Source organism: Camelus dromedarius, chromosome X (assembly GCF_036321535.1).
Source record: "Camelus dromedarius isolate mCamDro1 chromosome X, mCamDro1.pat, whole genome shotgun sequence".
NCBI classification, from domain to species: domain Eukaryota; kingdom Metazoa; phylum Chordata; class Mammalia; order Artiodactyla; family Camelidae; genus Camelus; species Camelus dromedarius.
The window spans coordinates 99,704,743-99,728,637 of NC_087472.1; the positions used below are offsets into that span (position 1 = coordinate 99,704,743).

The window sequence follows — 23,895 nt, forward strand, 5'->3', positions numbered from 1 at the left end:
AGTGAGTTGCAGACGTTATGACCCGTTAGCCCTCAGAATGAAGACATTCTTTTGTATAAGCACAGTACAATTGTAAAAATCAGAAAATATAACTTTGCCATGATATTGTTACTTAATTTTCAGACTGTATGCAGCTTTTGCCTGTTCTCCCAGTGAGATCCTCTGTAGCATTGTCCCCCGGTCCAGGAGCCAGTCCAGGGTCCCACGTTGCTTTTAGCTGTCTGGCCTCCTTAGTCTCCTTTTCAGCCTTTCTTCATGACCTTGACATTTTTAAAAAGCACAGGCCAGTTTCTTTTGAGGACTGTCTTTCAGTTTGAGTCAGTCGGCTGTTTCCTCGTGATTAGACTCAGGTTGTAGGTTTGGGGCAGGAGTCCCTGGAAGAGATGTTGTTTCCTTCTCAGTGCACTGTATCCTGAGGCCATGGTGTCAGATTGTTTCCATACCGATGATGGTAGCTTGGATCACCGCTTTAAGGTGATGGCCACAGGTTTCTCTGGTGTAAAATTGCTCTTTTTCTCTCTGGGAAGTAGTAAAATGTGACCATTAACAAATAGACTTCTCAGAATGCTGGCAAACTGCTGACGAGGCCACAGATGGGCTGTGTTCATCATGCCTGGAGTCCAGTGCCTGGAGTTCATCATGCCTTGGAGAAAATAGAACTAGATTCCAAGATGTGGAGGGAAAAAGCCTTTTGGGGTTCTGCTTTGCAGTAAACTCATGTTCACAACCGTGATAGCCCTCTCCCAAGAGTTATTTTTGCTGCTCTACTTACAGAGATGTTTGTTCACCTTTCCTACCAGTCATGGAACCTCAAAAGGTTATATAATCCTGCCTTGTACATGAGGAAGGCCTGTCTCTACCACCCCAACAAAACTTGTGAATTCCCTTTGTTAGAGTTCTAATTATTGGAGGTATTGAACTTTTAAAATTAAAGTGGAAAAGCTATAAAAAAGGAAAATGAAGAATCAAATGACTTGAGTGCCAGCCCTGACTCTCATCTGTTTACACCTCTTGGGAAAGACCATTTAAGCACTTAGGACTTCGGTTTTCTTATCTAAAACATAGTTAATAGTATTTCCCACCTACTTCACTGGGTTATTGTGGCGATCAGATAGACCCTTATTAAATAGATGAGAAGGTACTAAAAAATAAAGCTCTGTGAAAGCACAGTGAGTTCCCATGAGTAATTTGTGTTTAATTTCTTTCATTAGCCAGGGTATGTATTTCTGGGTAACTGGGGGAAAAACAGCTTTGCCAGACTTTACTTGGCCTGTAGTAAGCAGTGCGAGCAGAGCTGGCCAGGGAACCTCGGGGCCTGACAGACCAGCACCACCTGGTTCAAGATGTCCGTGCTCAGCAGGTCTTGTGGGCACCTGGCAGCGTGTTAAATCCACGTGGGGAAGTAGCAAGGCAGGATGAGCAGGAAACTCTACAGATTTGGGGATAAAATAGGGAACTTCTAAGATTGTATTTTGGTCACTCACTGTTAAAAACTCCATGACTTACCTTTACTTCTTTAACTTGAAAGTCATGTTTGTATGTGCCTATGAGTGTGTGTGTGTGTGTGTGTGTGTGTGTGTGTGTGTGTATTCCAATTTATTTTGTTTATTGGGCAAGGACTAAGGTAGGGGAGTGTACACAGACTCCTCAATATGTCGAGTTTTATCCCAAATAATCCACCCTTATTTCTCAGGTAGAACTCATTTTTAGATGTGTGCTCGTGGACAGTTGGCCCAGTTTTATTTAGAACAGAACCTTACAGTCTGTGGTGTGAACAGAACCTGTGCGTAAGTCTTCTGTTAAAGCAAGTTGAAGCAAGGCTGCTCAGGGCCGCACAGACCTCAGGCTGTCAGAACCTCCCGCGCCCGGGCCAGGCCAGGCCAGGCCAGCCTCTTCTCCCTGGGATTGTGATCCTGCCCTGCGTTTCCATCTTAGGGCTGCAGGCACACCGCCTGAGGGTGTAACTTCATCAGGCTCCGCTCCCTTCTGAGAGCGAGCCATTTAAACCAGACCCCAGGGTCGACTTGGGGTCCAGATGCTAGCTTTCCGCAGCTAAGGCAGGACTCTAGACTAAGTTGGGCATGCGGCCAGTTCAGGCTTCTTACTCATACCCCTAGTCCAGCCCAGGGAAGTGATGTCTTCAGAAGAGCTCCTCATGAGTCTGGGCACAGCCCGGGGCGGAGCCCCCCTCGCCCTCTCTGGTGCCACTGAGGGAAGCTCAGATGTGGGTTCACTGCAGGCGCCCCCAAGAGAACTTGAATGGACTGGGCAGTGTGCACCCAGCACCTTTGCTCAGTGTCACCAAGCAGAGAAGTCATGCCTCACTCCTTGGGGAGGAAGATGAAGGTGAGGAAGAAGAGCAGACAGCTTTTTGCCAGTCCTTTCAGTATCAGAAATTCCTATTTAATGAGTCAAAGTAGGAATGCTTATGGGAGAAGATGCTTCTGTCTGCATCATCTACCATAAAATGGCAGTCTTCCCTACTGCCTCTCTCCGAATCCCACCTCCAGGGATCATTCTTTGCCCACCTCTGCCCTGTGGTTGGACCAAAGCTGCACATAGCATGCACACGACTTTCCAGGGAGTAGGTGACGTGTTTGCTCTTCACAGTGCATCACACTCGGTCCCTCAAGACACCCTCTTGGTGGTTATAGCAACATAATGGCCCTGGACGACAGTGTGGAAGGACGGCATTGCTAGGCTAAAGATCTCCTGCCATACCGTTGCCTTTAGATTCAAATAGCCTGTACAAGTTTTTGCAGCTGATTGGAAAACTGTGCTTAACAGAGCACTGTCATCATGAGACAGTGGGCTTGTGGTTCCCCCATTATAATTCTTCCTCCTGGTTTTAGTTTATTCTTGTCTGTGAGGATAATTCAGATTTTTATTTTATCAACACTGATATCTAATAGCTACCGAGTGCTTACTCAGTGCCAGTTCTAAAATGAATATCTGAAGGTCATGGTGACCCCAATTCCAGTTTAACCACCATTGTGACACAAGGAGTAAGGCAGAGTTGTAAGAGGTGGAGTCAGGGGGACCGGGGCTCAAACCGCACTTTGTGGCTTACTTAAACCTCCCTAAGCCCGGCTTCCTCATCTATAAAGTGACCCTAGTAATAGTACCCATGTCATACTGGTTCTTGACAACTAAAAGACGCACGTCTGCACACATACATACCCAAATAAGTGTATCTCTACAATTAGCAGCATGGTGGCTGGAATGCAGACAGCACTCAGGAAACATGGACACAGTTTTGGAGGGCGCTGGAGGAAGTCTGGGCTCCACATCACTCGGGGAGGGGTCCAGGTGCAACTCTGTCAGAACATAGAAGGCTGTCACAGTCACCTCTCAAGCTAAGGCTCTCAGGAAGCTCATAGACGTGCCTCAGAGGGTGTGGGGATTCGGACAGTGCCCCTCCCATGAGAACAGTTCCCCTTTTATCTGCTTTATACAGATAGAAGGTCTGAGGGGCTGCTGTGTGTACGTCTCACCTCAGTGGTTCTCAGTTGGGGGTGATCTTGCCCCTGAGGGAACATTTGACAGTGTCTGGAGACATTTTTGATTGTCGCAACCTGGGGTGGGGGGGTGGAGATGGCTGCTGGCTTCTAGTAAGGCTAGGGATGCTGCTAAACAGTGCACAGACCAACCTGACAACAAAGAATGATCCAGACCCAAACGTCAGTGATGGCAGGATTGAGAAGCCCTGGAACATAAACACACACACACATGGAGGGTGCCCAAGAAGCGCCTGGCTGTTGGGAGATCCCTTAGGTATGAATGGTGGGTCCTGAGTCAGCTGAGCCCAAGGGCAGAGGGAGAACAGTCCACAAAGGGGAGACACTGTCCACGTGGACGAAGTGTCACAGGGGGTCTGTGTGGCTCCAGGCCTCAGGATGACGGCACAAGGGAAGTGGAATCTGGACTGATTCCATATCATTAAGTGGTTGATGCTGAAACAGGTGAATTTTAAATTCAAATCATGTTCAAGTCGTATTCCTTGGGTCGAGTGATTGCATCACTGTGTGGCCCTCTGCCTGGCGTGGACGGAGAAAAGGTGTTCTGGTACCAGGAACTGGCCTTTTAGCATGAGGGAGCATCATTGGAAAACTGGCCTGTATCTTACCCAGTCCGTGTAACACTTGAGGATTATTTTCCAGCTGAGACCAAGTTTAATACTGATCTGATCATATTTTTTCCCTTACCACCAGGATCTGATTAGGTAATTCTTTAAGTCTCTGGTGAGAAATTGGCCTTTAATATTATGTTAAGTTGCCAGTTTTATTGCTGTTTTTACTGATCAAAAACAGTTGAATACTAGCAATTTCATATGGTTCAACCTGCTACAGGATTGAGAGTGACAGTTTGTAGTTTACAAGCAGATTACTTTATGTTCTTCGTAAAGGAACTCTGTACAAATGCTGCATCCCTGTGAGAACTTCTGGGTACACTCAGGAGCCGAAGCCAGGCTGCTACCTAGGTCATCAACAGCCAGCGCGCCCCAGGAGCCAGGCCTAGGTCAGCACACCTACAACGAGCCTTATTCCAGCGGACATGGGGCAAGGTCCTGCATTTTAACACAGCAGTGTTTCCTGGGTATAAATGGGGTTGCCCTCACCTATGCATCTTCCCAGTAGCAGGAGAGATTCTTTTAAACCTTAAGAACCTCCAAAAAGACACCTCCTCTCCCCATCTCTTGGCTGACTTTGTTCCTCAGAACTTAAAAAGGAACCAGATACCAGTTACACCTCAGTAAAGGTGAATTTTAAAAAGGTGGAGGGGTGGGACTAGAAACATTGAAGACATCATGCTGAGCGAAATAAGGCGCACACAAAAGGACGAATACTGTATGATTCCACTTCTGTGAGGTGCCTGGAAGAGTCGAATTCCTGGAGACAGAAAGCAGAAGGGTGGTTACCAGGGGCTGGAGAGAGGCGGGAATAGGGAGCTCAGTGTTGACTGAGTACAGAACTCCAGAGTGGGTGGTCCGAGACGGCCCACATTCTATGTATCTACCTTCACTTTAACCATCCCTCTCATGTAACTCTCTCTAAGTAAATCTGCTTTTACTCAAAAAAAATTAACATGATGTGTATTATACCATAATACAAAAAAACAGGAGCAGGTTCGTTCATTGCCAGATGGGGAGACCAGCTCCAGCCCTGGTGTTCATCTGAAAAGAGGGAGTGGGAAAGTGCCTAACACTCCATTCTTATGTTGTCATCAGACTTAAGTGAAGTTAGGACATGGCGTCACCAGCTGGGCCTCTTGTATAGTGTCCCTTCCCCAGGGATATCTTACAAGTAGCATATGCTCCTGTTAGGGTGACAGTGCTTCAGGGGCTTTTGAATGTAGGCTCAGTCTTCCATTTGTTCCTCTTGAAGGATGAAATTGTTCAGCTTTTTGGAGCCAAGAGTCTTAGGAACAGAGGGTGCTGTGGTCAGGCCCAGTAAGCATCTTCTGGCTTTTGCTTTTCCAGGGCAACTTCAAAACCCTATCCACAGTCTCCAAAGAACGTGAAGCCGCCATACCCGGGGTCTCCCGTGAAGTACCGCCTTCCCGCCTTTTCTAGCCAGGAAACACCCAAGAAGAAAGCAGAGAAAGAGAAGAGCAACAAGGAAAGGGAAGGCGCGCTGGCTCAGCAGGCGGCCGGCCCACCGGGAGAGGAGGCCCCGGAGAAGCACGTGGCGGACAGGCAGGCCACCGAGAAGCACGCGGCCGCGGGAGGGAAGGCCGAGGGCGGTGGAGGTAGGCCCTCCTCGCCCGGCCACTTCTCCCTCCGACCCCGTCCGCGTGGGAGTCTCGTGTTTGGCGGAGACAGAGGGCTTTTCCCTGAGGCAGCTTCACGCCCTCATGCTGCTTTCCGGGCTGGCGAGTTGCCCCCAGTCCTTCCCCGAATTCTCCTGAGGTTCCCCTGGCAGAGGGGACTGAGGGGCTGGCAGCGCTCATGGCTGTGCAAGTCCACGTGGGTGCTGAGAGGGTCTTCCTTTAAGCCTGTAAGCTTCCATGGCAGATGCAGTGAGTCCACCCAGATAGGTGCGGCGACTGCTGTGGGACTTGCCAGTGACCCTATCTCTCCTCCTTGCTTTTCCTCCGTGCGATGCGTCCCGCGTCACAGCCAGCCCATTGCACCTTCTCTGCTTGGTGGCTGGCTGTGCTGGTCCTGGCCAACTTTCCCATCACCCACGGGGCTGGATTTTTCCAACCCAAGGGGCAGCTGCCTTGTGAGTACAATCACTCTTTCATTTCCCTTGATCTTTTCCTCTGATGCAGCCTCATGGAAGCCCACAGCAGGCACCACTGATGCAGGAGAGGCTGCAAAGATCCTGGCCGAAAAGAGACGACAGGCCCGGCTGCAGAAGGAACAGGAGGAGCAGGAACGGCTGGAGAAGGAAGAACGGGACAGGTACGGGGGTGCTCAGATCTCTTCAGATCGCCTGGAAACTCCTAGCTCCTGGGTCTAAATGTTACCGACAGCCCCCATTCTCCTGGATTCTAGGACCAGCCAGATCTCGTAGAACTATCAAAGGAGTTGGCATTTTGTTTATGGAATGAGGTTCTTCCTGAAAAGATAGGAGGTTCTGGGTGTAGAGGTCTTGTTTCTGCTTCCTGAGTCATGTTTTCCTCTAAACTATCCTAACTCACACCCCCAGGTAAGAGAGAGGAAGGTTGAGTAGAGGCCCCAAGATGGGGCAGAAGCCGACCTCGTAGTCCATGGGACATGAGGTACAGGGATTCCCATCCTAGAGCAGGATAGACGTCACAGTGGTCCCTAAACTTTGGAGAGTGTTAGAATCACTCAGACGAGGCAGTGAAAATACACAGGCCCAGGCCCTGTCCAGCTTCACTAGGTCAGCAGAAGTGGGGAGGGTGTAGGTCAAGTGGCAGAATGCATGCTTAGTTAGCATCCTTGAGGACCTGGGTTCAATCCCCAGTACCTCCTGTAAAAATAATTAAACCTAATTACCTCCCCCCATCAAGATAAAACAAAATAAAATGATATACTAGGAAATAAATAAATAATAAAATATATATTAAAAAAATAGGTCAGCAGAGTCTGAGCCACTGTGGTGACTACCGGAGCGCTTGGTCAGAACAGACAGTTCTGCCTTCTCTGGTCTTGGTGTTCGGTGAGGAGTGCGTGTTGAAGGACAAAGTAGACTTTATCATTAAAGCGATGAAGGAGGAGGATCACAGAGTGCAGCCCAGCGCTACTGAGAGAATTAACATGGCAGAGTAAGCCACGCTGTAGTTTCCAGTGATAAACGATAGAATGTTCTTTATCCTTCAGTGACCCTGGCAAGTTTTTTGTGATCTCTTATTACACATTTGCTGATGTATTTTGTAATGTTTTTTTTTAAGGGGTTGGTGGGGGTGAGTAGGTCTGGCTGGTCCCTTCTTCAAATTCTGGACTGTTCTGAGAATTTTCCCACCTCCAACCTTTTGGTCACCGGCAGCAGATCTTTTTGCTGAGTTTTGTGCTTGGGCTGGTTTGGGTGGCCCCGGGATGTGTGAAGGGAGGTCCCAGGAGAATAAGGTAAATTTCGCACAGGCCCTCAAATGACAGGCCTTGGGAATCGCGGGCCTGGAGCAGGTGAGTAACAGGGCTGTAGCCTGGGCTCGGGAAGGTCAAGTTCCCTACCTTCCAGCAAGCACTTCTCACAGCGCAGCTCCTCCAAGAATGGACTGTACCCCTGTCTCTCCAGGCACCCAGGTCAGAAGTGTCAGAGCCGGCTCTCCACTCTCCCCTCTCCTTCCTCCTCAGCATCCTGTCACTTGGCAGGTCTGCCTAGGCCGCCTCTGGCATTTCTCTCCTCTGCCTGCCCCTCCTGGCTCTCCTCCCCTCCTGAGCTTCAGCCCCTGTGGTCTCTCATCTGGACTGTGTCTGGCGTCCCAGCTGAGCTCCTTGCTCCAGGTCTCTCGGAGCTTGTACACTGTCCACATGGTGTCCCCAGTGCCTGTCCTGCTCCTGTCCTTTAACAAGCCAGTGACTCCCCTGCCCACAGGAGCCATCCAAACTCATCACCAGGCCTGCAAGGCCTGCCATGACCTGGCCACCACCCTCGCTTCCACCTCCAGCTCCTGGCTCTACACCTCTACGTCTGCTTTGACTCTGTCCCCCGTGGACTCATACTCCTCACCAGACACATTTTCCATTCTCTAGACTTGGGACAAGCCTTGCTCCCTCTCTGCAGCCTTTTTGGACCTCCACCTAGGATGGACCAGATCCCTCCCCCCTTCGCCCCTCCAGAGCCCAGCTGCTCAGCTGATCACATAGCCTCCTCATCTGTCCACAGGCCTAGTTCCCCCAGCAAGCACCTTGAAAGGCTGGGCTACGGTCTTCAGGTCACTGGTGCTGGCGCTGGGCTACGGTCTTCAGGTCACTGGTGCTGGCGCTCAGTAAATGTACGAGGTGGGTGGAGAAGGAGGGAGAGGCCCAGCTGAGAAGTCAGTGCGATCGTGGGTGGGTGAGGAGAGACCAGGGCTAACACTGGATGCTGGAGGCAGGCCTGGAGGAGCGAGGGCGAGTTCAAGGCAGGTGGTCCAGCTGCAGTCTGCGGACTTCCACAGCACAGCAGAAATGGGCTGATTCGAAGCTGATGTTCAGGTTTGATTCTAAGGACTTAGGAGAATGGTACACCCAGTAACACGTAAAGGAAGGTCAGAAGGACTTGGTTTTAAGAGGATTAAAAAACAATCCATTTGATTTTAGGTAAACTAAGTTTAAGGTGCTTGCAGTATATCCAGGTGATTAGAAATGGAATCAAAGCCTAGGTAAAAATGAGCGCAGTACCCTTGCCCCAAAACCAGTTTTCCTCTCTCTTGCCAGAATATGAAGCTTTGCTAGCACCACGTGGGAAGTGAGAAAGGAGAGTGCCAGACAACCAGGGACTGGAACACAGCGGATACCTCTTGGAATAAGATCATCCTCACGTCTGTTTTGTGCTTAGTGTCAGTAGTTGAAGCCACAGAGATGTAGTTACCAGATGAGAGAATACAGAGAAAAATAAAGATACTTGAGCCAAACCATGGAAAGCCAATCATTGTCACAAACTGTTGAGAGAAGCGCCGTCTGAGTCAGGGATGAGACTGCTCAGAACAGAAAGGCTGACAGGGCGTCCAGACAGCTGGGCCCAGGAAGAAGAGCCAAAGCTGGTCCAGTCCCCACTAGCAGTGACACCGGGGCTCTCTTGGAAGCATGCAGAACAGAGCGCAGCCCCTGGGCTTGTGGATGGCCCACGATGTAATACAGGATTCCTGGAGTCAGGGCAAGAAACCCTAGACCCTGGGTCCGCCCTGGGAAGGCACTGGCAGAAACTGGAAGCAAAGAGATCTTACTGGGATTCCAAACTGAGTCACACTGAGAAGCTAAAATACCTGCTAAGGGCCCAAGTAGAAAGGCATTCAAGTCAGGCAGCCCCTGCAAGCAAGGTGGTCATACAGCCGGCCTGCAGCCCGGTATCCGTGCAAGAGTTAGCCCCAGCCTGGCGCTCAGACCTGGCATCTGGTTGGTTGAGCCTCCCAGCGGTAGGCTGTTGGGTGAGAGCTAGGGCAGGCAGGGCCCTTCCAGTGTGGGCTGGTGGGGATGCGGCAGCGGGACAGGAAGGGAGAACCAGGGCCACAGCTGGCCACACAGAGGCCCTCATGGGCCAGATGTTTAATGCTGTCTGTACCTACGAGACATGTCGAGGCTGAGGAGAAACTGTTGGTTTGGGGGTTTAGGATCTGAACAGAGATTTTGGGGAGAAATTATGGAGAAGGGTGGAGACAGAAGCCAGCTTGACAGAGACAAGAGGACGGAGGTCCTGGACATCAGTGGAAGGCAGGGGAGAGGGGACTGAGGAGAGTTGCTCTGGAGGCCTGAGTGTTTCCACCGGCCAGGGGAGGTTGCGGGTAGAAGGGAAGAGAGGGGGATAGTGGAAGGAAGGTGGGTGCGGGAGGGTGTGGAATGAACAGCACAGGTGGTGGCATTTACAGTCCTTTGCATCTAAGCAGAGGGAGAAAGGGGAAATTTTCTGAGCAGTAAAGCCATAGAGGAGAGTTTAGGAAGCCCAGATCAGGTGGCCCCAGTCTTCTCTGCAAAGTGGTTCATAGAGGATGTCGAAGACAGGAAAGATAGAGGTTTGGACTGTTTCCATGGAGATCTGGAGGATGAGGATGAAAAGCTAGTGGGAGGCTGAGGACCAGGGAAAGGTGACCAGTCAGCCTCATCTGGGCCTTACTCTAACCACTGCTGACAATCCGGGAGGGCCTTGAGTGGTCCTGGGGCCACCCAAACCTGGACTTGGGCAGCAGAGTGGCCTCCATGCCATCCCACAAATGCTCTGGAGGGCTGGGAGGCCTGGGGGCACTGAGAGAAGGGGGAGCAGATGCAGTGACTGCCCAGCAGTGCCCAGCGCAGGTCAGCAGAGAAGGTAGTGAGGACAGATTAAAGAAGGGGAAGGTTAGTGTGTTGTGAAGGTTAAGCTTTTTTAAATAAAAACTTTTAAGCACATACGGTGGAGAGAATAGTGAAACTCACATACTCATCCAGAGACTGAATCAGGACTGAACGTGTGTCAGAGACATGATGCAAATGTGAGAAGGCGGGACGAGAAGGGGCGAGGCACTGGAGGCTGAGAGATGGGGGTCGTTCTGTAAAAGACCCTCCCTGGTGGCAGGGATAAGGAATACATCTGCTGAATGATGACCACAGTGCACAGTTTTCTCGTATTTTCTACTGGTATGGGGGTTCTAGGGTGAGTGACAAGGGCAAGGACGGAGAGGGTGCCAGAAGTGCACATGGGGCTGGTGAACTCTGGAGGGAACTGGGTGATGATGGCAGGGGCCGTGGGGTGGGGCTGCCTGCAGCAGAGGCCGGTGGGGAAGTGACCAAATCCGTGCTCTCTCTGGGTCAGTAAGCAGGGAGAGAGAGAGTGGTGGTTTTTGGAGAGGATTTTGAGAGACTTCATTTCACATAGGGGAAGCCAGTTTCTACCGACTTTAGGGGAAGCAGAGTGTGATTGATGGAAAGAATTTTGTCTGTAAGCAGGGGCTAATAGGCTGCTGGGGGGAAGTTATGTTGTGGATAATGAGGAAGATTATGGAGACCTAGGGTTCAAGAGGATGTGTTACTTACTGCATGTGTGTGCATTGGGCACCTCTGAAGTCCTCACAGAAAAATGGAAGAAACAGTGGCTTTTCAGATCCTGAGAATGAAGCTAAAGATGATGTAGCCTGTGTGTGAATTCACACAGTGTATCCATTGTGTATTAACTTCTCTGAGACAGTCACAACGGCTCCTTAAAAGAGGGTTAAGAACTGAAACAGTGCTCTGATTAACCTTGGGATAAATCTTGTTATTGACACATTTTTTATAATTCTGCGTGGGGCGTCCGTAGTCTTTCATTGAGGAACGTAAGAACTGGTGAGTTTCTGATTAGGCTCCATCATGTTCTTCTGCAGAGTTCTCCAGAATGTTTGTTAATAATTTCAGTTGTTCCAGCTTTTAGGCACTGCAGACTCTGCAAACATAAAATACGTTGTCACGTACTGTTACAGTCTTAGGTCAATGTCTTTTACTATGTATTTCTTTACCTTTTATAAGAGTTCTTTGGTGACACATAGGCTAATTGCCTGCGCATTTCCTGAAGCAAACCACTAGGACGGAAGGATGTTCTTTTTAAGTCTTCATCTTTTTATAACAATATACCAGCACCGCAGTAAGTCAGTGATACATGCTTCCACTAAAGGTAATTTCTAAAAAACGTAACAGATTTATAGATACATTTAAAAGGATGTTGGGAGTTGAAGAGACAATTTATTTTAAGTTGTAAAATAAACTAGCATTCAGGAATCTGCGTAGGACCAGGCAGCGTGCTCAGTGCTTGCCACGTATTACCTCATTTCACTCTCACAGTGATGTCAAGGAGCCAGTATTATAGCTATTCCCATTTTTTTTAATGGGCATCAGAAATGTTGAGTGACTTTTCAAGGAAGGGTCTCGCAGCAAGTGACAATCAGAATGCAGTCTTGGTCTTGCCTCTATGTCACATTGCCAGTCAGTAACGCCCTGCAAGACGAGTAGTTTAGTCACATGTTTTCATAGATGAGGACAGTGACACATGTGAGTAGGAAGAACGTTAGAAATGTAAATACTAGTGCTTAGACTTTACAGATTTTTCCCTCATGGCTTCGAGTTCTTTATCATTACATCACCAGCCATTCATCTGCAGATGAAAAATGTCTAAATGCCATTTACTTTTCATTTATCAAAGGATAAAAGCTAAAATAGATTTTTTGAAGAATGCCAAAATAAATGGAAAATAGATGCTTCAGTTTCTGTATTAAATGTCAAGTTTCTGTTGAGAATATTTTCCATTTGCTACTTCATTAAGTCACATACTAATTAGAACCACAGTGAACGTTTTGAGCTCTTAGTCACTGCTCTTAAATTGCTGACTGGCACAGGAGTGGCCGTTGAGACATTTCTAGTTTTTTCTAGCTTAAGTTGGTTTCAAATGTTTGTTCTACTTAGTTTTTGTTTGTTTGTTTTTTGGGGGGAGGAGGTAATTAAGTTTATTTATTTTTATTTCTTTACGTATTTTTTTAATGGAGGTACTGGGGATTGAACCCAGGACCTCATGCATGCTAAGCATGTGCTCTACCACTGAGCTATACCTTCCCCTCCCTACCCCATTCTACTTAGTTTTTAAAGAATTGTCATTAAATAAGAATGATAGGGCTGTGGTCAGTTGTAAATTAACTAGGGAACATTTGTGTCCTCATTACAATCTGTTCACCAGTCAATACCTTGTTACTCTTGGTGTAACAGAATTTAAAGTTAACCCTGGTTAATATTTGTGGTAACTATATAGACTGGAGTGGCTTCTGGGAAGGATGAGTCATTTTCTTAAGTGGATGCTAATTCAAGTGCCCATGTCTGTGACTGTGTCACGCATCATGCTCTACTGTCAGCACAGTTGTTGGCCTTTGGGGTATGTTGTCGTCTTCTAACAACAGTTCTGTTCTCAAAAGGCTGGAGAGAGAGGAGTTGAAAAGAAAGGCGGAGGAGGAAAGACTTCGCCTAGAAGAGGAAGCCCGTAAGCAGGAGGAGGAGAAGAAGCTGCGGGAAGAGGAGGAGAAAAGGAAGGCAGAAGAGGAGGCCAAGAGGAAGGCCAAGGAGGAGCTGCTGTTAAAAGAAGAACAAGAAAAGGAAAAACAGGAAAGAGAAAAGCAAGAAAAAGTCATGATTGAAAAGCAGGTACAGTATATGTCTTCATATAGACTTTCCTTCAGGGCCTTTGTTAATCTTACGTAAAAGTAGTTACATTTGAATGACTCATAATGTTTATTTTAAGTTTTTTCTTTAACTGGGCTGGTTAATAAATATGTGTTACTTGGGGCACTAAAAGTGAAATTGGTAATGTTTGCTGTTGTCAGTTTGGGTTCCCCCAAAGGCAGACCCTAGATGACAATTTGGGTGCCAGCAGTTTATTTGGGAGAAGATCCCAGGAAGCTGGTAGGGGAGTGAGAGGAAAGCCAGTGTAAGCACACTGGTGAGTGGGTTACTGTGGGCAACTGGAACTTGCCCTCTTTGGGACCCTCTAAGAGACTGCGGAACATGCCTTAGAATTGTCCCTCTGAAGGTTAGGAAACGGGTATTTATCTACCAACTCCTGCCCCTTATGGTTGAAAGTCACTCCTTGGGAAATTAGCTTCCTGAAACTCCTAGCCACATGCATATTTCATGGCCAGAGATTATTCTCAGACACAAAAAGACCTTGGCCATGTATGGGAAGTGTCGGCAGGTGATTTGCATGTTGGACCGAGGTTATATGAGTGAGACCCAAGCATGTCTGTTGTATCGTAGAGCAGGCTGTGTAAATCCTCACTGAATATTGGAGCAGCACCCACTTTGGGGTAGAAAATGAGATGGAGGAACAGGTGCAAACCTCAAGGAATTAACTACATTGTTTTCTTTTGCTTAGTAAAGCCTGTTCCTTGGTTTACCTGTTTTTATTAGAAGGAAGCAGCAGAAGCAAAGGCCCAGGAGGTAGCTAAACAGATGCGTCTAGAAAGAGAACAGATCATGCTGCAGATCGAACAGGAGCGACTGGAGAGGAAGAAGGTAAGGGCTAAGGGATCAGGAGTACTTAGGGCGAGGCAAGGACAGGAGGTGAATCTAGTTGTGTCTTGCAGTTGTTGGGTAGAGTGCTCTTAGACTTGTTAATTAGGTTGAGTTCACTGATCCTACTCTTCAAATCTTCTGTATCTTTATTAGTTTTCTGTCATCTTGTTCTGTCAGTTACTGAGAGAAGAGTATTGAAATCTCCATCTGTGGTTATGGATTTGTCCATTTCTCCTTCCAATTCTATCAATTGTTGTTTATATATTTTGAAGCTCTGCTGTTAGGTGAATTTATATTTCAAATTATTACATTTTCATGTTGAATTGACCATTTTATTATTATGAAATGTCCTTTACCTCTGTACTACTTCCTGTCTTAAAGTCTACATTGTCAGCCTTTCAAAATTAAAAAAAAAATTTTATTAAAGGATAGTCAGTTTACAATGTTGTGTCAATTTCTGGTGTACAGCATAATGTTTCAGAGTCATACATACACATACATATATGCATTTACATACTCCTTTTCATTATAGGTCACTCTAAGATATTGGATATAGTTTCCTGCGTCATACAGAAGAAACTTGTTGTATATCTATTTTATATATAGTAATTAGTATCTCTTGCAATTAGTAATTGCAAATCTCGTACTCCCAATTTATCCCGTCCCCGCTGGTAACCATAAGTTTGTTTTGTATGTCTGTGAGTCTGTTTCTGTTTTGTAAATAAGTTCATTTGTGGGTTTTTTTTTTTTTTCGGATTCCACATATGAGTGATATCATATGGTATTTTTCTTTCTCTTTCTGTCTTATTTCACTTAGAATGACCATCTCCAAATCCATCCATGTTGCTGCAAATGGCATTATTTTATTCTTTTTCATGGCCAAGTAGCATTCCACTGTATAAATGTACACCACAACTTCTTTACCCAGTCATCTGTCAGTGGACATTTAGGTTGTTTACATGTCTACTTTGTCAGCCTTTTTATGATTAGCGTCTGCATGATAAATCTTTTTACTTTGAACCTGTATGTCCTTATGAGTGTGTCTCTTGTAAACAGCATATAGTCAGGATTTGTTACTTTAATCTAGTTTGAAAGTTTTTGTCTTTTAATTGAGGTGTTTAGGCTATTTACATTTAATGTGATGATGGGTAAAGTTGGGCTTAAGGAGGCTGATAATGTTCTTTCTTAAGGTGTCCAGTCTGTGGCCTCCCCTGCTTCACCTCAGCCTGGCTTTCTGTAGGGTGGTCCTCTCGAGTGGCAGGTGGTGAGCTGCTGATTTCTAGGTAACCTAAGGAGAGGAAAGAGAAAGATCGGATATAAGTTGAATGTTGATTCTATATACTTACTAGTTTACTTCTCAGACATTTGACCTTCTTTGTAGGGCAGAGATGTTCATCTGCAAAACTAATGGAAGACCTTTCTGTACTCATTAGCTTCTGCTGACATTTCTGTTTTATGAGTTTTCTGAGAAATGTGACATTGCATATAGACCTAGCTACTTATAAATGGTTTTAGTCTTGTAGTCCTCTTACCTCGTTCTTTTTGGTTCTCAGAGAATAGATGAAATTATGAAGAGAACAAGGAAGAGTGATGTGTCTCCGGAAGTGAAGGTAGGCCTTCACATGGTGGTATACATTCAGTGAGATTGTACGTTTCAGAGAGGATTAGACGGAAAGAGTGGGCTCTTCCTGCTTTGTTTCTGTCTAGATTAAGGAGGCTGTAGGTGCCTGAAAGGAAGGAGTCTAAGAGAGGAGTTTCAGAGATGGGGTGATAATAAAAAATGTCCTCAGAGAAATAGGTGTAGGGGTGCAGAGAGAAACACAGTAATCCACAGATGAAAAAGAGAATGTTGGCGTATTAATAAGGGAAACACAGCTGATTTGTAATAAACTCAGAAGATTCAAAGAATTACCATGGAACAAGCAGTTGGCCCAATGTAGTTCCAAACATTCTCTGATGCTTTTCAGAAGCACTTGTCTGTCTACATAAAGTCAACCTTCCCTCTATTTGTTTTTGTTTTCAGAGAGAAGACCCAAAAGTAGAGCTTCAGCCTGCTGTGTGTGTGGAAAACAAGACAAAACCACTTGTCCCCAACAAAATCGGTGAGTGTGAGGTGTGATTCTTAGGTTCTTCTTTTCAGCAGGTGAGGGCTTGTAGCGCATCCAGCAGAGGTCCGGCCCCATGGGTCCTAAGAGCGTTATTACTGAAAGGGGCCTGTGCAGTTTCCCTCCCCTGGTGGGATCTCCGTCTCCAGCACAGGTCCATCAGGTCCATTTGGAAACCACTGGGTTCCTCGGGATTATGCTCATAATCCCAGTGCAGGAGCCAGGCCATCTGCTGGCCCAGGCTGCTTTCCAGGGAGCTGAACTGCTGGTCAGGTTCTATGAAGAACTGTCTCTACTGTTCTACGGTGGGTTTGCCTGCCTTCCAGCTCTTTTCTGTCACATGTACTTAAAACTCCTTGTGGCAGCCAGAGGCAGAAAAGGCACATCTATCTCAGAATCACTCTTCACATTTCCCTTTTGCCTTGAGGCTCAGGAGCCTGGGAATGTGTACAGCATGTGGCCCCACACCTGCTGGGTGGGCCATGAGCCCTACCCAGACACTGATGATGTCATTTGTCTTCTCTTCCCCTGTGTGAAGGCGACTACTTGGGGTTCTTTTTGCAAAAGATGTTGCATTATAGGTAAAGCAGAGGATTAACTGCCTCAGTAGATATTTCCCATTATTTCATTGTTTGGAATATTTTATGGTTGACAGAATGATTTTGTGTTCTCCATCAGAAATCAATGGATTGAACACTTGCCAGGAAGTTAATGGTGTGGAACGTGCTGTCCCAGAAACTTTCCCTCGAGATGTTTTTGCTAATGAACTTAAACCAGTTGGTGGGCTTGTTCATCTGGATGCCCTTGATGGGAAATCAAACAGTCTGGATGATTCAACTGAAGAAGTTCAGTCTATGGATGTGAGGTAAGTCCATTGCTCTTGCATTTGAGCCTCCTCTCTTCCCCAGACACCTCCACTGCCTCTTAGTTGATTTCTTCATCTTTTACACACCCAGATCTTTTTACACGCCTCGCGTAGGTGTGCTTGCTGTTCAGGAAAGCTGACGGTGGTATAGTATCAGTGTCTCGGGTCAGGTTTGCTAGAAGCAGAGCCTGGAACAGGGACTCTAGGGCACGGGATTTATCAGGAGAGAGCTCTTAGGAGAAAAGGGAGGGAGGGAAGCAGGACTGGGCAGGGGAAGTCACTAAGCAAGGATGCAGTCTCAGCCAGTCCCCTGGAGCTCTGGAAGGTGAATTTCCACAGGGAGGGGTTTGACTGAGGTAAGGGAGGCGGCCTCAGGCCACTGTGCTTGTAGTTCATTGATTGTGGAGCACCCAGGGTGGGGGATGCTCCTGTCAGCCAAAGGCGACTGTCCAGAGAAAGGGGGCCAGCTCTTAAGTACTTAGCAGCCAGCCCTGTGCAGCTGGGGGATGGGCAAAGCCACAGATAAAGGGGATCTGGGTGCACCACCTCAAGGGCCCACCCACTGTGTCCAGTGTCTCATGTGTAAGTAAACTTGTCATTGGAGACTTGATAAAGGAACTAATTAATTTGCTTTCAGATCCTAAAAACTTAAGGAATTCTTAACCTGCTGTGTTTGTGGATAACGTCATCTGGCCAGTTCATCCTGGACAAAAGGAGAGCTCAGTTATCCTGGGGTTGGGGCAGAGGCGCTGGAACGGAGAGCCTGGGCAGGGCAGCTGGGTGGGGGCAGCTGTCTGTGACGGGAGGGAATGGCAGCCTGCCAGAACTTCCCCTCCTCTGCTTGGCTGTGAATTCTCAGCCTTGGTCTGGGGGGAGGGGTGGGGTGGGGCTCCATCCCAGGGCACACTGATGGTAAATCTGGCAGCTTGTACACCCTGGCCTTGAGCCACATATGTGAAAACCCAGGGTCCAGCCACCCTGTCACCAGCAGAGCGAGTCCTGCGCAGCCTGATACCCAGGCCTCAGCCCTGGCCTCGCTCTCACCGCTGGCCACTGTCAGGGGCAGGCTTCCCCTGACTGGTGCCACTCTGCCGTCGGGGGGACTGCTGAGGCACCTTCAAGGATCACACACACCCCCATCCCCACGTTGAAGCAGCTGTGCTTATTTCTTAAGCCTCTGGGCGCCGGGAGGGGACGAGACCTGGCACTGACCAGGGTTCAAGGGAGCGAAGGAGCTTTTTGTGTGCAGTGTTCTTCCTCTGTCCACCTCGGCATTTGGGAGTGGTGACCCCTGGGGCAGCACCCAAGCTTGTGGTGGCATTCCGCCCCCCCGCGACCTGCTGTTTAAAGCAGGGAGTAGAGGTGGGCAAGGGAGACGCGGGGTGGGCATTGGTACTGGTGAAGCAGTCTGCCCAGGCTCCAGCCACCAGAAGTGGTGTTAGGTCAGCTGCTGCGCCTTCAAGAGGCTCAGTGTGAGGGAGACAGATCCTCTGCGCTTCTGCATTTCAACTGGTTTTTCTAGATTCTTCTCTCAGCTCTCATAGAGGAAGAGCGAAAACAGGCGAACCTGGCAGCAGGGGTACTCTGGCTGTTAAGAGACTCCTGGTGACAGGACCTCAGATCCCAGCCCAGCACTCATCCGAACTAGGCCTTTGGTTGACAGGAGGCTGTGGAAAGTCCTCCTACCAGCTCTGGCGAGCCGAGGGAGAACCAGGCCCTCGGCAGGAGCAGGATCAGTCCGGGGTGGGGGAGCGGAAGCCCGGCTTTAGAGAGGGAGCAAGGCCAGGTGGGCGGCGGGGTCTCGGTAGCGGCATCCCCCCCGCACCTGGGCGCGCGTTCCTCCCGGAGCACCCCGCCGCCCCGGTGGGGAGAGGTGCTCAGCCCCTTTCTCACAGTGCAGGGACGCAGCCCAGGCGGCGCCCCTGGAGAGGGGCAGTGCCCGGGTCCATGGGATCCCCTCCTCGGCTCACTTTGAACTTCAGCCTTTGCTTTCTTTTTGGGTTTCCCATTTTGAGGATTTCAGAAGTGCTTGGCTTCTCTGTAGTAGCGTGCTGGTGCCTGCGGTTTTTATTTTCCTCTTTCCTATGGGCGGCATGAGCTTGGCCTTCACGGCCCTGCTCGGTCCACTTTCCTTATGCTCATCCATGGGGGCCCCATTTCTCTCAGTGTCCCAGACTGGAACTAAAGTGTGTCTTTTACGGTGGGTTACACACAAGCTCTGGCTCTCAATCCATCTTCTTTAGAAAAGAAGAGTAGTCTAACAAAATAGTACAAATAGAATTAATAGTTGTGTCTGTCTCTCTATCTCTCCATCTCTACCTCTTTCCCTCTCTCTCCCTTCCCCTCCCTCCAGTCCTGTTTCGAAGGAAGAGCTTATCTCTATCCCAGAATTTTCACCAGTGAGTGAAATGATTCCTGGGGTATCTCTGGACCAAAATGGAACTGGTAATGCCCGAGCACTTCAAGATCTCTTAGATTTCACTGGCCCCCCCATTTTCCCCAAGAGATCCAGTGAAAATCTCAGCCTGGATGACTGTAACAAAAACCTGATCGAAGGATTTAACAGTCCTGGCCAAGAAAATACTCTGAACTCCTTCTGTTGACAAATACAACATCTCTTTAATGAAAGGTACAGTGTTTTGATGATAGTCTGAGTCTGTAACTCTCCAGCTGGGGTTTGTGAAGATAGGATAAACATCACTCAGCCTCCTGGAAGGTCAATTTTATTTTAAAAATGCAAACAAAAAATTGAATACATGGTATAGACTGTAGCACATGCAAAAATTGTGATGGATTTCAAGTAAATCCTTCAAAAGAGAGCCTCCAGCACCACAGCCCACCAGGCCCACCCCTGCTGTCCAGGGGTGTGTAGAAGCACTGGCTGAAAGTTGGATCCACCATCTGTCTCAAGTAGTGACTTTTCTTAGAGACAGAGGGAGAATGCTCTAATAGTGGTGCAGGGTAGTATTAATAAAACAAATTTGTCCCCTAGTTTTTACTCATTGACCTCCCATATTCCGTCTAAGAGCGCTCATATTCACTGGGGAGTGTTGAGCCAGATAACTTGCTGTTCTTCTGACCTTTTTCTGGATCCTTACAAAGCAAATGCCTGCTCTCAGATCACACCTGAGGGAGTGAGGGAGGGAAAACTGAAGTTTGTGCCCTGAAGCTTCTGTTCCCCACCTTTGGCCTTTTTTTCTTGCCAGAGTGTTTCTAGAAGCTCTTCTCATTTGAGTAAGTTATATCTTGGGGTTATAAACACCTTGGATTTGTATGTACTTAGTTCTACATGCCTCACATTGGGTTTACTTCAGTTGGAGGCCTTTTTTTGAATGCTGAGAACATGGAATCGATCATCAAATCCTTTCATAACTTAATTCCAGTTGCTTCTCCCATTTTAGACTCTTAAAGAGTTTTTCTCAGCATTTTCTCAGTCACCTTATTTTTTTATGATATTCCACTCTTATAATGAAACTTCTGTAACTAAGAGGATTTAGTCCAACCTTTCTGCTTCTCAAATGAGGAAACAGGTTGGGGAGGCCACATGGCCAAGGTCACAGTGTTCTGTACATAGTTCTACCTGGCCTCAGCTATTTGGTGTAGACAGTGCATTTTAGCATTTGCTTCCCTTGGCTCTTGGGGAAGCAGTTGTCCTTTCACACATGAGAGGGAATGTATGACAGGTAGTTTTTAGAAGAAACCATATCCCTGGTTTGGAAGAGCAGCTGCCTTCTTGGACACTTAAAAATCACCTAAGCATTCTATTTCCCTGACAGTTATATTGCTTAATATTTAGTAAAAGATTTCTTTTGTTGTTAGCATACCTTGACCCCTTTGGTTCACTGACCTCACTATCAACTAAGGACCAGAAGATCCACAAAACTTCGGAGAGTATTCATGACTCCTCAAATCTAGTTCCTGTATCTCTAACTAAAAGGAGTGCAAATCCCTGTCCAAAAATAAATCTTGGCCAAACAATTTTATTCACACTGATTGTATATTTTCATTTGTCATATAGTCTAGTTATCAGATTTTTCTTAACCAGGGATGGTACCACCCCCACTGAAAATGTGTTTGGAAATGTGTCAGGGGGTTTGTTGTCATAAGGGCTGGAGGCAGTACTGGCATTTGGAAAGCAAAGCTTGTGACGTTAAGCATCCTGCAGGTTTTAGGACAGTCCCACACAAAGAAAATTTACCCCCCTCCCCGCCAAAAGAATAGCCCTACACAAAATGCTATAGTGCTTGTGTTGAGAGACACTGCAAGCCAAGGAAAATGCAGTTACCAAGAGGTAGAACATCCCACACTACGTAAGGCTCTAAGTGAGAGAGAGTAGATGCTGCAAACTGCAAAATACACTGTCTCTTCATTGGTCTTACCTGGGTTTGTTTTTGAATTGACACAGGTGGTGTTTGGAGAACCCGTGAAGCTGCTGGTAGTCAAATCTGAGCTGCCGGCCCTCTGAAGAAGCTTCTGTCGTCCTTAACCTCTGAATACCAATTATTAAATCGATATGTAACCGTATTCCTAGTTAGTGTGTCAAACACAGGCCACTCTTGGTAGAACCTTGAGATGTTGGCCTTGTCGGGCTTTAGCAGAGTTTCATGTTAACGGTTCTATTTATGAGCTTTGGCTGCTGATACAGCGCTCCCTGTACTGCCTCGTCATCATAGTGACCCTCTCAGTACCCGAGTGACCTCGGCTTGGAAATTCACCTTATAACCATTCTTCTTCCCAAAGTTGGAGCATATAAATGTTTAGATCTCTTTTCTTGTAAATAGTCTAGATATGTACCCAGACTCTACTTAAGCATATTCTGAACTTGGGCTGCATATCTCCCTGTCTGTGTTTAGAAGGAGAAGAAATTCTGGAGGGTTCCCCCCATCTCTGGGGTTTCTTTGTTGGAAGTTACTCTCCAGAAGCTGCTTTTTATTATTAAGCTTAGCCACCTGCAAAATGTGTTGTTCCACATTCATTACTCCTTGGGAGGCTAGTGGAGTAAGTCTGGTTGTGGAAGGAAGCCTTTAAACAGTGTGGAGTGCTGTCTGCTCTCTTAGGCATATTCTTCTAGACATGGGCGCCTGACTCTAGCAAGGACCTTCTCATACTGCACCTTGAAACCTCCGAGCTGTAGTCACTCCAAACCTTCGAGTGGCTTCTGGACTGAATGAGTTGTGCATCTCCTGCACAGGTGGTTGGTTTTCATGTTGCTGCTGTTGTTTTTTCCCTTGAATCTTGAGGCTTTTGTTTGTTTATTGGCTCAACTCTAATAAAACCAGGCACAAGTGAAAATCGTAGTGCTCTGAAGCAAGGGGGCCCTGAACTGGACCCAGTATGTCACTTCAACAGACTTGAATGTAAAAACATCTGGAATGGGGTACAAATGACACTAGAATGTATACTCCACACGTCTTATGCCATATAATAATGTGTTTTCTTATTTGATTTCTTGTGGTGAAATGTGACTTTCAGATTAAAGTAACCTTTTCTTCTTTGAAACCTTTTCTTTGTCTTGTATGATAAAGAGTTTGGAAAGATCCCACAATTCTGACTGAGGTTTGCAACCAGGAGATGTAAAGAATTGTCAATAGTAAGCTTGTTCATGTGCTTTTAAAACCAGCTACAGTTTTAAGACTGTGTTAGTTACGGACACTGTGTATGTTTGTGTACGTGTATATACCAAATAAAATATATGGCTCCAGTAATCCAGTGCCATTGATCTTGATGAATATCGGGGAAAATTCCTTTTATGACAAGCACACAGAAAATGATAGCATGGTCTGACTTTCCAAAAAATGCTTCGCCATCTTTCTTACAGCCCTGTTTTGCTTAATGTCTGTTTTGTTGTGATCTGTTGTACCTCACAGCACCATTGTGATCGTGGTGATGCCTCATTTGCATGATGTGTACATTGCGTTCACTGGGAAATACATTTTTGTTGAAGAGTCTGATGGCGTGCTATTGTGTTGTTTGTTTCTGTAGGTTCAATGAAAAAAATGTGCTGAAACCAAACCAGATACTAGATTTTTAAAAACCTATTTGGAAAAAAACCCCCAAAATCCTGTGTGGGTGTCCTTACCCTGTCAAACTCATTAAAATTCCTCTATTGTCAGTTCCAAGTGAAACCAACAGTGGAAATAAGCCTCAGTGATGAGCTGTCCCTGGACAGCATGACCTTCTAAGTACAGTGAAGTTGCTGTACTTTCATACCATCGATGCAAGGGATTTCTAGCTAGCTAAGATGCAGTTAACCTTAATGTAATCTACAAAAACATTCCACAGAGCAATCTGGCATTTTAAACACAATTATAATGGGAGTGGCGACCCCTATTTTCCAGTAAGCTGAAACCCACAGCAACTTTCTTTTCCTTTTTTTGAGTCTAAATCATGGCTTTCCTACATACAGCCTGGGAGACAGTACCAGTCAAGGCCAGGAGCCGGGGGCCAGGACTGGAAAGGGGACGTTGGATCCCTTGTGGTAACTTTTGGGCTGCCATCTCCAAAGCCGAGGGCCCAGTCAAAGCAGCCCTCCCCAGCTCAGCTGACATCCTAACTCTTTCTGTGTGCTGGCTTTTGACAGTGGCATTACCAGTAGCTTCTATTATCATCAGCTCTGGCCAGAGGGTCACAGTAGTGGCCAGTCACTCCTAAGAGAAATTTCTGCTTTGTGAACATGGTAAATTTTTCTTAGTATGTACAGGTTTCGTATTAGTCAAATGCTTTTATAAATCTTTTTTTACATTTGGAAACCAAATGTAAAGAACTAGCTTGGTTCTAGACCTATACCACATGGGAGCGCAGCACAGGGGGCCTCC

The 23,895-nt window shown here is 47.0% G+C and overlaps 1 protein-coding gene across 12 annotated transcripts in view; it reads left to right on the plus strand.

Annotated features, from left to right (window-relative positions):
- The window catches only part of MAP7D2 (MAP7 domain containing 2), a 91,662-nt gene extending 68,634 nt beyond the window's left edge, over positions 1-23,028 (plus strand). For 11 of the 12 annotated variants that reach the window (XM_031445759.2, XM_064483333.1, XM_064483334.1 and 8 more), the window contains 9 exons: positions 5,480-5,748; positions 6,274-6,406; positions 13,018-13,243; positions 14,006-14,110; positions 15,664-15,720; positions 16,134-16,212; positions 16,894-17,080; positions 19,434-19,709; positions 21,486-23,028. In XM_031445759.2, the coding sequence (XP_031301619.2) occupies positions 5,480-5,748; positions 6,274-6,406; positions 13,018-13,243; positions 14,006-14,110; positions 15,664-15,720; positions 16,134-16,212; positions 16,894-17,080; positions 19,434-19,683 (1,306 nt within the window). In that variant the 3' untranslated portion in view covers positions 19,684-19,709; positions 21,486-23,028. The remainder of the gene's footprint in view (positions 1-5,479; positions 5,749-6,273; positions 6,407-13,017; positions 13,244-14,005; positions 14,111-15,663; positions 15,721-16,133; positions 16,213-16,893; positions 17,081-19,433; positions 19,710-21,485) is intronic. The other variant, XM_064483340.1, reaches the window with a different exon arrangement.
- Positions 23,029-23,895: the final 867 nt, after the last annotated feature.